Source organism: Arvicanthis niloticus, chromosome 14, assembly GCF_011762505.2.
Source record: "Arvicanthis niloticus isolate mArvNil1 chromosome 14, mArvNil1.pat.X, whole genome shotgun sequence".
Classification (NCBI taxonomy): domain Eukaryota; kingdom Metazoa; phylum Chordata; class Mammalia; order Rodentia; family Muridae; genus Arvicanthis; species Arvicanthis niloticus.
In genome coordinates, this window is record NC_047671.1 from 11,652,943 (window position 1) to 11,668,879 (window position 15,937).

Below are 15,937 nucleotides of genomic sequence, written 5' to 3' on the forward strand. Positions count from 1 at the left end.
ATAAAAGCAACCATTTTCCTCTGCAATAACCTGGAGATGCATTAGAGACAACAGAATAGAATCAGAAGAACATGGAAATGCACACTAAGTTGGATGTTCCTAAAGGCGCCAGGAAAGGATTTGCCTTCCAGGAATCGTGTGTCTCACTGAGAAATCACTTAAGACTGTTTCAAATGCTGAAAGCCCTGTTCACAGCAAGGTCCTTAGTGATTTAAAAGACATAAGAATTTTCTTAGGAAAGGCTGAAGGAAGAACAGATTGTCTCACTCAGGTCCCCCTCAGTCACCAGATGCTCTCCTTCCCGTGGCTTGTGACATAGCTCGGAGGGAGCTGTCCCGAGTACACACTTCAGAGTTTTATCTATGTAGATTTCGCTGTGCAATTTAGTTGTGTCCGCACGATTCCTAAAAGGCTTTGGAACACATGCCCAGCTGTGATGGTTCTTTAAAGTGCATGTTATGTAGAAGTTACAGCTACTGCTTACGTTCGTTCCTAAGTAAGCTCACCCAGGTGATGTTTGTGCTGTCCCTCCTGTCTGCAGATCAGCAATAGCAGCTGGGCTCCAGGGTTACAACGCCACCTTGGTAGGAATACTCATGGCTGTCTTCTCCGACAAGGGTGACTATTTCTGGTGGCTGCTATTCCCTGTATCTGCTATGTCTATGACTTGGTAAGTTCTACTGGGTTTTCGAAATACCTGTGGTGGGTAGAGGGAAGGAGGAGTCAATGTCTAATGAGCACACTCTCATAAGATGAAAGCTGTTCTGTCAGTCAGTGGTGGTGGTCTAACACAGTGAGCGTGTCCTTGAACTTTACACTTTAAAATAGCTAACTGGGGCCAGCAAGTTGGTTTATCGGATAAAGACTGATATCCTTGTAGCCAAGGATAACAACCTGAGTTTGATCCCTGGAATCCACATGATGGAAAGGAACTGACTCCCTAGTCTTCCTCTCACCTCCACGCATGCCCTCTACACATGTATGCTCACTCACACAAACACAGATTGGATGTAAAATAAAATGAAAACGGTTGAAGGGGCCCAGCTATGGTGGTATATATATATATATATATATATATATATATATATATATATATATATATTTTTTTTTTTTCTCTGTGTTTGGAGGCTAAGTGAAGAGGAGGGCTGTAGGCATAAGGTCAGCCTGGGGAGTCCCAGGCTAATCTGTCTAGAGAGGCAAAAATAACATAATAATACATGCTAATTTTTATGGTCTGTGTTTAACCACAAATTAAAAAAAAATACTTAGATTAAAACTAAGTTCTACCTTTGGTTATAGAAACTAAAGCAACCACTCTAAGAGGTGTGGACTTCCTTACAACCTGTTGTCTGTCCGTATGTATGTCAAAGTCCGCCACATGGCCCCTTCATTCGGGCATTCACAACCTCAACGGCACGGTTAGCTCACACAGCTGCTCTGGGATGTTGCCAAAATGTTGAGGGAGTTATGTCTCCTGAGGTGATTCTAAAGTCTAGCCAAAGGTGCCCATCCCCATCAGTGGAGTCATCTCAACAGAGCTGTGCCCTCTCTCCTCTCCTCTCCTCTCCTCTCCTCTCCTCTCCTCTCCTCTCCTCTCCTCTCCTCTCCTCTCCTCTCCTCTCCTCTCCTCTCTCTCTCTCTCTCTCTCTCTCTCTCTCTCTCTCTCTCTCTCTCTCTCTCTTTCTCCCAAACCTGGACCCTTAAAACTAGTTTCTATGCTAACATCACCTTTATTCCTTTCTCTAAGAAACAAACTTGTCTTTCTGTATCATATCTAAAGTGTAAAGTACTAATATGCTCTCAGAGGAACTTAAGGAGCCCATTATGGGCCCTGCCCACAGGAGACCTCCACCCTGGTTGCTCCCATGGGTGCCAGCCTTTCCCAGGAAGATGGGAACTGCTCTGAATGGGACAGGATCCATGGCCATCGGGTGACCCACACTCCCCCAACCAGAGATCTGTTCTGATCTTACAATGATGCTTCTCCATTGGGTCAACAACTGAGAGTGACCCGAGGGACCAGGGAACCATCTACACTGTCCAAAGCAAGCCTAAGTTTGCACACTTCAGAACGAGAAAGTGGTAGTGTCTGGAGTTGCAAGCAATTGGCTCAAAACCAGATACTTTTTCCCAGCCTGCACCAAGTCCTAAGTTCTTTTCTTCTCCAAAAACATATAACACACACACACACACACACACACACACACACACACACACACACACAATGCAGAGTAATGTCTTCCGAATTCAAGATGGCAGTGACTCTGGTGGGGAGAAAGGATCCCAGGATCCAAAGGCACTAACTCCGTAGATAAAATTTGCGCCGAACATGTGGGTTTTTTTTTTTTTTAAAGATTTGTTTATTTATTTTTTATGAGTGCACTGTAGCTGTCCTCATACACACCAGAAGAAGGCATCAGGTCCCATTACAGATGGTTGTGAGCCACATGGAGTTGCTGGGAATTGAACTCAGGACCTCTGGAAGAGCAGTCAGTGTTCTTAACCACTAAGCCATCTCTCCAGTCTCCTAAAATTTTTTTAAAGCCTTGATTATAACTCTCTTTGAGCCATCTCAGGCTATTTTGGGGTGTGTGTGTGTGTGTGTGTGTGTGTGTGTGTGTGTTTGGTTGGTTTTTTGTTTCTTTGTTTTGTTTTGTTTTTTAAAAAAATCAAGAGTTGATTTTGTGGTGTGTCTTAGAGTTGTCTCTGAGATAGGATCGACCACACGGGTTCCCCAACCTTCCACCCCATGGAAGATTTCCCAGCACAATTTCAGAGCGTGTTAGCAACCACAACAGGACACACAACCCGCCCCCGCGGAGAGGCTGGGTGGGGGTGGCGCTCAGTCTGGCTGCTCGGCATGGATTCTCATTCTGAAATTTTTGTTCCTTTAGCCCGGTTTTTTCCAGCGCATTGAGCTCGCTGCTCAGCAAGTGGGACCTGCCCGTCTTCACTCTCCCTTTCAACATGGCTTTGTCGCTGTACCTTTCAGCCACAGGACACTACAATACGTTTTTTCCAAGTAAACTCTTCACACCTATCAGCGCTGTGCCCAACATCACGTGGTCTGAGCTCAATGCCCTTGAGGTAAAACATCAACTACTCCCCGCCCCCGCCCCGTTCCCGTCCCCTGCCCCCAAAACTCTGCGATGACAATTCCAGAAGACAGCTGGTTGGAAATCGGATGCAGCAGGAAGCTCAGCCCTTGTTTGGGTGGGTGAGACCACTCGAGGGTGAAGGTCTCTCCCTTGGGGTTAGAGCTTTTGTGATCTGCATCCCCCAGTCAGAGCAGGATGTCTGTCGGACTCTTTGGGCTATGGAGAACCTGCTGTTCTGCCTCCTCACAGAATACAAACAGTAGCTCTGGGTTCTCGCGGGCTACTCTGGGGGGGGGGGCTGTCCGGGAACCTGTATCAACAAACTCCTCCAAATTGTACTGGAGGACAGAGAGTACAAAAGACTGCTTCTCTCAAACTGAATTCCACCTCTTCCCAACGTGCGTGCGTGCGTGCGTGCGTGCGTGCGTGCGTGCGTTTGTCTAGAGATTGCAATAGAGCTTCATGAAAGCCAAGCAAATACTCTACCACTGAGCTGCATCTCGGCCCCTCCTTAATGTTTCGGAAAATAAGATACTTGAAGTCAAAGAAAACAAAAGAGGCACTGTTGGGTTTGTGTTTGTTGTTTGTTTGTTTGTTCGTTTGTTCTTAGAGTTATGTTTTGAGATCTGATTGACAAGCACTAATACCTAAATTAAGTTAAAGGTATGTTTACTAAATGGTACATGTTCCTCTTAGTATCAGAAGTGCCAATGTGTTTTTTTTTTTTTCATTCATAAAGTTGGCTATAATTGCTCCTAAATCGTAGATGAGATAATTTTGTGCAGTTCGCTGGGCAGCCAATTCAGTGGCGATAGCGTTTCTACAGCTTGTGGAAGGGCATTGGTTGGTTGCCAGCACTGATGGACAGCAGGAAGCAACTGACGCATGACCAGTGTCCTTGCCACACTAGAGAAGAGCTGCAGGTCCTCAGAGGCAGGAGTAGTGAGACCACACGGGAAGCCTCACAGTGGCCAAGAATCAAAGCTAGTGTGAAAGTTAGTGAGCACAGGAGGTTTGGAGGAGCCTTGCTGGGCATGTACCTGTATTAATAAAATACTGGAACTGATCCTGAAGGAAAAAATAAATTAATTCTAAAAATTCTGAAATCCATACATGCACATCCATAATTCACTATAATTGTATAAGGTCCCAGTGGGCTGCTTGCCTGTTGTTTGTGTAGCTACAACTATATACTTTCTGTTGCAGCTGTTGAAGTCCCTTCCCACGGGAGTTGGTCAGATATATGGCTGTGACAACCCATGGACAGGGGGCATTTTCCTGTGTGCCATCCTGCTTTCCTCCCCACTCATGTGCCTGCACGCTGCTATTGGATCACTGTTGGGCGTCATCGCAGGTGAGCACAAGACATTCGACCTAATACAAGCGTCTTCTCCACAGCACGCATGTCCCAGGCATCCTCTCTATATGACAGAGCTTTCTGGAGATCTCTGAGCAACGGGAACTCTCGAGATGTCTCCCCTGACCCCACAATTCATCCCACAGCATCCTGCTCATTGTCCCGGGCTCTGACCGCTCTTGTTTTTGCGTAACAGGGCTCAGTCTTGCAGCTCCGTTTGAAGACATCTACTCTGGGCTCTGGGGTTTCAACAGCTCTCTGGCCTGCATTGCAATTGGAGGAATGTTCATGGCACTCACCTGGCAGACCCACCTCCTGGCTCTTGCCTGTGGTAAGTATCCCACATATGGTGTTGAAGAGGGGTGGCCATGGTGACGCCATCAGAGTCACAGGCAAGCGGTAAATTATCACGTAAAGACTGTAGAAGGATCACGTGAGAACTTCAAACTGGGATTAGAATTTGAGTTCACCACTAGCTAACTGTGTAAGCAGAGCAAGTGACGGTCCTCCTCTGGGAGAATTAAAGTCACCTTTGCCTACTACACTGGTTATTACGAAGGAAAAGACTGGAGTCCCAATAGCCATTCTATTTGAATATATTTGGAGGAATAGATCCATGACTGAACACTCTCTCTCTCTCTCTCTCTCTCTCTCTCTCTCTCTCTCTCTCTCTGTGTGTGTGTGTGTGTGTGTGTGTGTGTGTGTGTGTGTGTGTTTTTGTTCAGCCCAAAAAAACTAAAAATAAATATAAAACTATGTTGCTTGACCTGACCTGAGAATGTACCCAAACTACCCAGAATGCTAGTGAAGACACAGACTCCCCCTAGAGCTCTCCTTTAGCCTCTGATGCAGGATTAAAGGGAGAAACTTGCATCTGTAACAGGGAGACCTGGAGACCACAAGCTGAGAACTAAATCGTTAACCCTTCATGATCCCTAGCAGACCCTGCCTGCAGAGCTAGACTAGACCTTAGCACCCTCAACTCATGCTTCTTGTTGAACTTGGGTTAAGGAAGTGTTGAAGTGCATCAAGTCCCAGAGGACTAAATGCAAACCTAGACGCCATATCTGTACGCTGGCTGCTTCCTGGCTGTAGCTTTCCAACCCTATAGTAGCTCCTTGATACAAGGTCAGCCTCAAGAGCTTTGAACTTGAAAAGCTGGTGGGTTCTCTGAGCTGATGATAAGGAGCTGGCAGTCATATAAGGAGTCCCCTTGGGGACAAAAAGGTAAAGGGACCATCAATTGTAGAAAAATTATTCCTAGCCCCATGCAATATATATCTAAAGTCATTTTATCACCAGGCTGCTCGACCTCAGCTATCTAACTAGTTGCCAACTGGTAGACCATGAGCTGGGCAGGACCGGGAGAGGAGGAGGTGAGCTGAGACCAGGGTTCTCGGGGTTCAGATTGGGTTTATGCCATGGTGAGGTTAGCAGATCTCAAGCTGCTGAGTGTGATTAGATGTCGTTTTTGTCATGGTGTCTGTAGGGACTCAGCTCAGCTCTGTCAGTATTTGTTACTCTCTATGTATTCCCAAGTTCCGGGCAAAGTAGGCAGGGCTGTGGGGCAGACTCTGAGGCTTGCCTGGGGCAAGAGTTCTCATCCTCCAGGGCCCCCACCTTTATTCTGAGATTATCTTCACCTCTTTATTGGGAGTGTATACTTTATGTTCTGTGTATGCAGTAACGGCAAATGCATTAAATGTATTTAGATACTCATGATGCACGCTGGCTATCCTAGAAAGACAAAGGGTTAGAAGCTTTGGGTCTCCTGTGATTCTGAGCAGACAGCACCGGAGTGGAAAGTAGGAACCGGGTGATTTAGGAGCGACCCTGAGTGGGACTTTCAATGTTTGTACCAGAAGAAATCTGTAGTATAGGATCTGGCAGGGCAACTATAAAGTTATCAGGAAATGCTGCCTGGAGAAGGTGGCTTTTCTGTGAGCCCTAGCACAGGAGAGGAATCCATTTGATGGAAAAGATGGTGGTGGTGGGCATGAGGACAGCCTGAGTCAGGCAGAAAGCATTCTGATTCCATGAAAAGTGGATTTGGTTTTGGCAGGCTAGTGAAAGGATGGCGCCTAAAACTTTTGCAAATGTTTTCCCCAAAGGGGAATCTTTCGTTGCTATTTTATTTGTAGTAATAGTATAGTTTCATTGTCCAGTCCATATAAAGTACATACAAGTAGGAGGTAGAAGGGGAGATAAATACTCCGTCCCCCTGCCTCGGGGAAGTTTGTAACCTCCATTCATGCAGCCCCTCCTGATGACACAGGATCTACTCACTTCCTCCCTGATAACCTTTGTGTTTAGAGTTTTAACTTAACCGTAGTTCTAAGTCCCTTTTCATAATCACTGATTCTGTAGATCAGGATGTAGACCCCCAATAAGGAGCCATTTTCAGCCTGCCATGCTAACTTTACCTTGGATGTAACTTCGGAAGGTGAGCCAGCATGGTCATAAGTTCAAGGATCATAGAGCTACACAGTAAGACCTTGACTCAAGAAAACAAAACAAAACCAACAACCCTCACCTTGTTGCCAGACTACCTGGAACTTGATTCCAACAGAGTTTTTAACCCTTCTGAGCCTAGGTTTCCCCATTTAAAGGGGTTTCAGTGCCTCATAGATTTGTCTAGGATTAAACAGTGTGTACATAAATCGTGTGAAACATACATGGTATCTAGCACTTGTTTGCAGTATTTGAGGGTATGAAAAACTATTTTTTTTCTGGTGGCTTGGAATAAAATATTAAGAATTAACCTTGTTTACTACTCCTTCTCAGTGTCTTAACTTCATCTATACCTTCCTCTTCTTTCCGAGTATGATCAGCAGACACCTTGGCCCAATTCAACCTCTACTGGGAGGCCCCACCCCCAACTACCTCGGAACCAATTTGCTATTATAAAGAATTTTCACTTTGGATTCCTGTAAACGGGCACTTTCACACTTCTTTGTTTAGTAACTGCCGCCTATAGTGACTTGTATACACCCCTGCCCTGCAGCTCATGCCACCCTGTCATAGTGTTTCTTCAGAGGTGGTTTTGCTGGGGGAATCTCTAAGGCACTGTGTGCCTGAGAACAGCTTCCTCTCTCCCTGATTTATGTCTTAGTGAAGCCTTCTGAAAACAAAACTAGATTTAAGGATTTTTTTTTCCGCTCCTAACATTTTGAAAATTGTCCTTAAAGACTACCTTTGTCATCCCAAACCACCATTAAGACGTCTAAATAGAACCTCATTCTTGTTTTTAAAAAAAGGTCATTCTATTTTTCTCTCTGGACATTTAGAGTTTCATCTTTGCGTATGAGTTCTTCTCCTGTCTCCCGTCTAGATGTGAGTGTTCCCTGTTGAGTCCCTTCAGTGTGATCTCCCCCGTCTTTCTTTAATTCTGGGATTTTGTCCGCTTTTAGTTTTTCAATGATCCTCTGCAAATGTTCCTTTCCTTGTGGGTTAGTTCGGTGTGAACTTTCCCATCACTGGGGACTTTTTTCTTAGTAGTTTCTCCTTGTTGTCACTTCACGAGAACGTCCATCTTTTGGCTCTCTTCATTATGCTCAATCCTGTCATCCACTGTGGTTTTGCTTCTGGCTTTGATTAAGCTTCACCTGCAGTGTTTGCTTTGTTTGTATCTGTCTTCCCTGGCATTTGCTTTCCTTGGATGTCCCCTTTCCTTGGATGTCCCCTTTCCTTGGATGTCCCCTTTCCTTGGATGTCCCCTTTCCTTGGATGTCCCCTTTCCTTGCCCTGAGAGCTTATTTTCCATGGGATTCAAGCTGTTTGGGTGACAATTCTCAATGAGGATTGGTAGCCAGGGCCTTTCTCAGAAGACCATGGCTCTGCCTCTCAGGATGTGTGGCCTCTGCTGGTTGAAGTAGTATGGATCTTTTAGATACAGCAAGCTTGTCATACTGAAAGGTAGTTACATGGATTCTAGTTCGGAGCCCTTAAAGACACTGCTCCATTGAATGCATTTGGTATAACTTGCCAAATGTACATTATACTCATATTTCTGTAACATTTCTGAAAGCGAGGTTGATGATGCAAAGTGAATGGCAAGTCTGATGTCCATAGATACGGAGTTCATTCCCAGAGAGCTCTAGCAGGTTCGTCTGACAGTATGAGAGTATTGAGTCTGTCTCCACTGTGTCACCCCAGACATTTTAATAGCCACACGTGAACTCTTGGGACAGACCTCCAGCCCCTCTTGCAAAGCAAGCCTTTTGTGTAAAATGCCACAGCAAGTGTCAGCTTGCCCATGTTGCCCTGTCACCAACAAACAAAGTCCAGGCTGGTCTGCCAAGGTAAATAAATAGCTGGCACCGAGATGCTCCTTTCTTCATTCCATGTGTCTCTATCAGGAAGAGGATTTGGGAACCTGTGATGGCGTCTGTCAGGGCTGCCGTCCTTACCTGTAGATCAGGAGCCGGGCAGCCAAGCACTAGTCTTGTTTGCTATGTTAGCTAAGAAGCTGTAACCCATTTTGTACTACTTGTCAACGCTTGCGGTTACTATGGTAGAACTCACGCATGACAACCCACTGACAGAGGCATTGTCTGTGAAATCCAGGCTCTTGCTGAGGTTTCAGAGCCTTTTGTAATGCAATCGGGGAATTGTCTCCACACCAACACCAACGTGTGCAATAGGTAGAAGCTTCCCTGGTGTAAGCCAACCAACCCCTGCACTGCATGTATTAATGGATGAGTAATCTGCTATGTATTAATCTGACTCTCACTGTGGAGAAAAGAGTAACTCAGACCTAGAGGTTCTTCCAAAGCATGTAACAGTACAAAACCCATGAACGCCAGAAGCATGCCTTAGAAGTGCATTGTGCCTTTGAAGGAGATAAGAGACAATAATTTCTGGTGTGCACAGAGGCAATAAAGAGACAGCACTCGAGAGAGCAGGCCAGAATGCAGCTAGTGCTGAGCAGAGGACCAGGGGATACATGTTGAATGGGTGAGTTAGATCTTGAAGATGACTAGAATTGATAGATGCAAAGAGGAGAAGTCTTCCCTCCTCAGCCATGAGCACCCTTCTTCTCAAAGTAGGATCCTTGCACCCTGCCAAGATGGACGGGCTTACAGTGCTCTGAGGGCATGTAGAATCGCATTTGAGATTTCACTGTCCAGTGAAGAGAAGGAAGAACTGGGATCTGAAGACAAGCCCTCATTAGCCTGAGAAGCTGGGACATAGGAGAATTAATTGAACCATTGAAGGAACATGGTGCCAGGGACAAAATGCTGATTAAAATAAGACAGTCTTTAGTTTAAGGAATGAGGACCAGAGAGCTCTCTCATCATTCCTGCCATACCCCGCAAGACAGCTCATGTGATTGATAGGTGATTGACTGATTGATCAATTGATTTGGTTACTGTCTAACAGTAGCCAGAAGGCTCTGTGGACATCAAAGGAAAGTCATTCTTCAGTTTGACCCTGGAAAACCTGAGTTCATTCCCCACACCAGCGTCCTGCTCAGCCAAGACAGAAATTGATAGTTAGCTGACTAGACCCTTTGTCCCTCTCGATTTGCATGTAAAAGACATGTGTGGACATGCCCTTTGCAGTGTTTTTTTTCCCTCAAAGTAGATAAAAATGTCAGATGCTTAGAAGTTAATCCCTATGCCCACCTTTAGCATATGAAAAGGCATTGTGTGAGGGAGATCTCAGAGCTGTGTTCTGCTTCTGCCAAGCTCCAAGCAACTCATTCCCTTTCTAGACAAAGCAAGATTGTAGAGAACCCAGGCTGTCTCCGATAAATTCAGTCATGGTTATTGAAAATAGCACGGCAGTTTATTTGCCATGGAAAACCTTTCCCTAAAGCATTACTACTACAATGAAAAAGCCTGTACAGAAAGACTACTTTTATTGAGCACTTACTATGTGCTGAGTATGTTCTTTCCTCCATGCTCACCCACCCCTGTGAAAGAGCGGCTCTCATTACTTCTGCACAGCCAAGGAGACAGAGCGTAGAGATAAGGCCAATAAGTTCTGCTGGGATCTGAACTAAGAACATCTGAGTCTAGATTCACATTTATAACTAGGGAACTGGGATGGGCTGGCTGGTAGAATGCAGACATGTATATACAGTCTGGGATGCTGATGAAAAGTACATCTACCCATTAGTGTCCTCTCCTCTTCCCGTAGCCCTGTTCACTGCCTACTTCGGAGCCTGTATGACAAACCTGATGGCTGTGGTGAGTCTTCTTTGTTTGTCCTCAGCTTGACTTGTCAGTACCCTGATGCCCACCCAGGCAGCACCTGGTGACAGACAGGGTCCATGACTGTGAGCACCATTGCTCCCCCACGAGTGAGCTGTCAGTCACGCCTACCCTCTAACGTCACAGGAAACTCTAGTCCAAACTATAATCACCAGGCTGGTTACAAATGTCAGATTGCTCAGTTTAAAGAATAACCTTAACAATAGCTTTGTCAATAACTCGATACCATGTTATCACACTCACGGTCGAACTCTGGTGTTGAGAAGTTGACTTTAGAATATAGTTTACTTATTACGAAAAACACACCCATGGAGTAGTTGAGAAACCAGAAAAGAGCAGATGAAGGTAACTGACTAAAGAAACAGCTATTGTTTAAAATCCAATCAATTTTTTTCCATATCTCTAGTCTTCTTTGCACTCTCACCTACACATCAATAAGACTTTTCAAACCTAGGTCCTACTTGTATTACTTCTAGACAAATCTTTGCTCTCTCCTGCCCATACTTTCACCTTAGCCCAGACTGGCCTTAAACTCACTGTGTAGCTGAGGTTTGCCTTAAAATGGACTATAGGTAGCCTGCTACTAAGCCTGGCTTCTTCCTTTCAACACTATCCTCTGTCTTTTGATCTTCCCCTGCCCCTCCTCCAAGAAGGCAAATATTCCCTGGGTGCACTGGGACCCTTTACTTCCTAACCCTGGATGCTGCTCTCCCATCTCCTACCCTGCAGGTAATGCGGGGCTCAACCGTACGTTCACGGTTGCCTGTGGGTCCCAGCAGTGTTTGACTCTCTCGGCAGTTCATAGAGATCTTACCTGAGAAGATGTCTGTGGAGACACAGCATCTTCCTGGTGGGAAGTCAAGATTCTAGTGTAGATCTGCACAATGAGGATCGGGGTCCATGACCATGGTGACCGACGATTCTCAATGTGTAGGTCTCAGCCACTCCCACCTTCTGACATCACAGGAACTCTAGTCCAAACTACAATCACCAAGCTTGTTGTGAGAACTTTACAGAGTCCTTCACACCCCAACTAAGAAAATGCAAAGGCATCGTCAGTCTGAGGACCAAAACTAAACTGATTCTATCTGAGTTAGCGAGGGAGATCCAGAAAGCTTCAGATCCTGAAGCCCCATCGCTTGGTTTGAAGATAAAGTAGATCTTGTGTAAGGATTCCTTATTTTTCAGATTCCCCCAGAGAGTTATGATGTTCAGTCAGATTTCGGTGCCCCAACACACTTCTGAGATCCATACAAAAAGCTAAAGCCAGTCAATGTGGTATACTCAGAAACATGTGAATTGACAGGGTACCTATCTCAAAATTTAAAAGTCTATTGAGGAGAGGAAATAGAAATAAAAACGAGTTCAAGGTCACAGAGAAGTCAAAGTCAGAAAGGTCACTATGACTGACCAATCAGAGAAGGCCTTTGTGGGTGTGCTGAGAGGCCAGAGGGTATTAGAAATTTGCTGCCACCCTGTGTGTCCGGTGTCATGTTGGCACCTTCTGCGCAGGAAGTCTGAATACGTGAGAAAACTGGCCAGACATCCAAAAGAGACAAAGCTGACCGCTGTAAAAGACAAGTGAAAACATTTCAAATGGCAGATTCCCTGAGATCTCAGAGCAAGGTCCCCACCCTTGGAGTGAAAGTTCAGGTGGTCCTCTGTGTAGACTCACTTTAAGACAGAATCTCAGAAAAGTAACTGTGTGGTCTATCTCTTCTTCCCCAGGTTCACCTGCCAGCTTGTACCTGGTCCTTCTGTTTGGCCACACTACTCTTTCTCTTGCTGACCACGAAAAATCCCAACATCTACAGGATGCCCCTGAGCAAAGTTACCTACTCAGAGGAGAACCGCATCTTCTACCTACAGAACAAGAAAAGGATAGTTGAAAGCCCTCTGTAAGAGCAATGCCACCCAACAGCTGTGGTCCTGAGTCAGTTCTAAGTGCAGCTCTAGTTGGCTTTCCAGGTTCTCCGCAATTGCTTTTCTTCACTGAGAACAACTTCCATACTCTCAGCAACCCGCTCTCTTGCTTGCTTCGTGTTTTTCTTTTTGACTGTATATAATCAATCATATGAGAGTCCTGTCCAGGTGATGTTCTCTGAAAAGGAATTTAAACCCCCGCTGTGCATTGGGGGTCAGCAGGAGTATCACTCAGACTGTAATGTATTTATGAAGTCAAAATGTTTCAACAGAAAGGAGAAATGGAAGCAGCAACAATTATTGTTATTTAAAGCTATCTTTGATGTCAGTATTAAAACTCAAGCTCTGTAAACCATGTAAGCCTTTCAGAATTCACAGGCACAAAAACAAAGCAGCCCAGAGTTGGAATCAGTGCAAGTTACTCATAGCAACAGGGTCCAACATTGCAGTGGGTCAGGTTGACCAAAGCGCTGGTCCCCAGCTCACCAGCAGACTAGTGATGTCCTCTTAATGAGAATGGTTAGCTTTTTTTTTTTCTAAGCTGACTAAGCTGTGGGAAGGACTTTGTTGGTCAAAATAGTTTTGCATTGCCACACTCAGAATTTACAAAATCTGGTAGAGTTTATTTATTCTTTATGAAAATATTATTTCTCCACTGATATATGTTTGCAGCCAGCCAGTTTTTAGACATTTAAGTAAAATGTATAAATGCATAGAATACTTAGCATACTTGCTTTTGCTTTATATACTTGCTTTAATGTGTGTGTGTGTGTGTGTGTGTGTGTGTGTGTGTGTGTGTGTGTGTTTTGAGGGAGTGTTTGACATAGGGCTTTGCTATGTAGCCCAGGCTAGCCTAGAATTCAGCATCTCTGTTTCCATTCCCTAAGCACCAGAGCTATGTGTTGGATTTTTAAGTGCTTCAAATATAAGGCAACTTCAACCTCAATAGCCTTTTGAAGCCACAGTTTAATGAATCTGAGGATATCATCTCAACACCAGTGGCTAAGCTGCACTCTCATGGTCTTTTTGAGAGTTCTTTAATTTCTTTCTTTCTTTATTTCTTTCTTTCTTTCTTTCTTCCTTCCTTCCTTCCTTCCTTCCTTCTCCTCCTTCTCCTTTTCTTTCTCCTTCTCCTTCTCCTTCTTCTTCTTTTTTGTTTGTTTCTTTAATTTCTTTTTTAAGGCATTATTTTCTGCACACTAATGATCTAGTTAGCAAACTAATGATACTGGAACCACCTTACAGAAATACAGATAGAGAATTCTCCCGGTTTTTTTTTTTTTTATATAAATTTTTAATTTAAAAGTTGTGGTTTCTGTAAAACTTCTATGACCAAACTTGCTGACGAGGACAGCAAATAGCTTCACCCACAGCCTGCTGCCTGTCCAGTGAAATTTATTATTGGGGGGGGTTTGAAAAGTGAAAATTTTAAATCCTCAAGATTTCCTTTTTTCTGTCAAGTATGTTGCTCGTGCCTGAAATCCTGGCACTAGGGAGATTGAGGTAGTAGGAGCACAAGTTTAAGAGCAGCCAGCGTGGACTATACTGAATGAACCTATCCCCAAAACCCAACCAAACAAAAACAAACAATTCCCCACTCTTTCAATAGTCAGTGTTAACCAGGCAGTAGTGGCGGGAGGCAGGAGGATTTCTGAGTTTGAGGTCAGCATGGTCTACAGAGCGAGTTCCAGGACAACCAGGGCTACACAGAGAAACCCTGTCTGGAAAGCTGAAAGCAGAAAGTAGTGCTGAGAAGACAGTCTGCAGCTTGCCGGATGGCTGAAGTCGACTGTAGAGCAGACGCCTTCGGGATCCGGCCATGTTCCCTCTTCTCAGGAGACAGAAAAAGATCTGTGATGATTTAAAGTCTTGTGATCAGGGCTGGGGCGATGGCTCAGTGGTTAAGAGCGCTGTCTGCTCTTCCAGAGGTCCTGAGTTCAATTCCCAGCAACCACATGGTGGCTCACAACCATCTGTAATGGGGTCTGTTACCTTCTTCTGGCATACAAACAGAACTATACTATAAACATAATAAATAAATCTTATTTTAAAAATCTGGTGATCAAAGCCCTTCAAAGCCACGGATTTGCAATTGTCATGGATTCCTGAGTTGTCCTATAAAAAAATCTGGATTTCCAGTGTTTGAGCTGAAATTCACCTGTTTGGAGTTTGGAGTAAACCTTGGGGACAGCAAGAAGTAAGGTGTACGCTAAGACGCCCTCAGAAGTGAAGAGGCTGGAGCCCACTGAAGCATCTACAGAGCAACTGTGCCTGTCCCTGCACCAAAGCTCCAACTCACCTAAGGCAACGCTGTCTCAGATCTGCAAACGGGGACAGGCTGAAACCTTCTATATTGTTTTATTTATGTAATATTAGTGTCTTCACGGTATTTTGTTACTAAGTATTATTATAAAGTTAAGCAAAAACTCTTAGGGGTCATTTGTACTTTTTCCCCCTATTGTCTGCATAACAGATTCCTGTGTAAACATATGAATAAATTATATTAACAGCTCAGTTCAGTCTCATGCGTCTTTATACTTATTAATGTGAATATATAGATATGAACATTCACATGTGTAAGTGTGTGTCACTTATCTTTCCGAGTTAGAATTATCACTGGCTTGACAACAAGAAGAAAATATTCTAAAGAGAGGGAAATTTGTGGCCTCCTTTTGGCTAGCGAACTATGGGCTCCGAAGGATTGAGAATTCCCTTTCTCTACCTGATGTTGGGGACGGGCAAAGGTGAAGCCTGGTGCCAGAGGAGGAGCTTGTTCCCCAGAAGAAATTTCAGTTCTCACAACTTATTGGCCCACCTTGTAGGACAGACGGGATGCCCAGACAATGATACAAAGAACCATATCTGGTCCAGGATTGCTTAGTTATGTGTATTTCTTACCTTTATTTAAACCTTAACTTCAAGTCAGTACCCCTTAGATGGGCTCTTGCTTCCTCCTCCCTGTGTGGTCACTTTAACTCTATCTCCTTGCTGTGCCTTCCACTCTTCCTTGTCTCTTTGGATGGCGTGCTTAGCGTACCGAGACACTCAGAGCATAGGCCTTGACCCTAAAATCTCAAGTAATAGAATCAGATGGGTAAGTGATCAAACTCTGCTCAGTTATGGATGGACAAGTCTGTCCATCTTCTCAACTATTCATTGTTCTCCTGCCTCTGGGATGAGAATAATTTGATGGGGGCAGCTACACATGTTTGGGACAAGCTCCTAACTAACCCTATGAGGTCAGTGTCCTAAAAGCCATTGGTCCAGGGTATTCCCATCAGTGGCAACCCTAGGGTCAGCTCTCTGAGAAATCCACTTCTCAAAATGTGTATCAACGGGGA

At 44.7% G+C, this 15,937-nt stretch overlaps 1 protein-coding gene across 4 annotated transcripts in view; it reads left to right on the forward strand.

Annotated features, from left to right (window-relative positions):
• The window catches only part of LOC117720166 (urea transporter 1), a 41,520-nt gene extending 26,410 nt beyond the window's left edge, over positions 1 to 15,110 (forward strand). For all 4 annotated transcript variants that reach the window (XM_076912391.1, XM_076912389.1, XM_034518635.3 and 1 more), the window contains 6 exons: positions 542 to 670; positions 2,895 to 3,087; positions 4,305 to 4,452; positions 4,652 to 4,786; positions 10,600 to 10,649; positions 12,402 to 15,110. In XM_076912391.1, the coding sequence (XP_076768506.1) occupies positions 542 to 670; positions 2,895 to 3,087; positions 4,305 to 4,452; positions 4,652 to 4,786; positions 10,600 to 10,649; positions 12,402 to 12,575 (829 nt within the window). In that variant the 3' untranslated portion in view covers positions 12,576 to 15,110. The remainder of the gene's footprint in view (positions 1 to 541; positions 671 to 2,894; positions 3,088 to 4,304; positions 4,453 to 4,651; positions 4,787 to 10,599; positions 10,650 to 12,401) is intronic.
• The last annotated feature ends 827 nt before the right edge of the window (positions 15,111 to 15,937 follow it).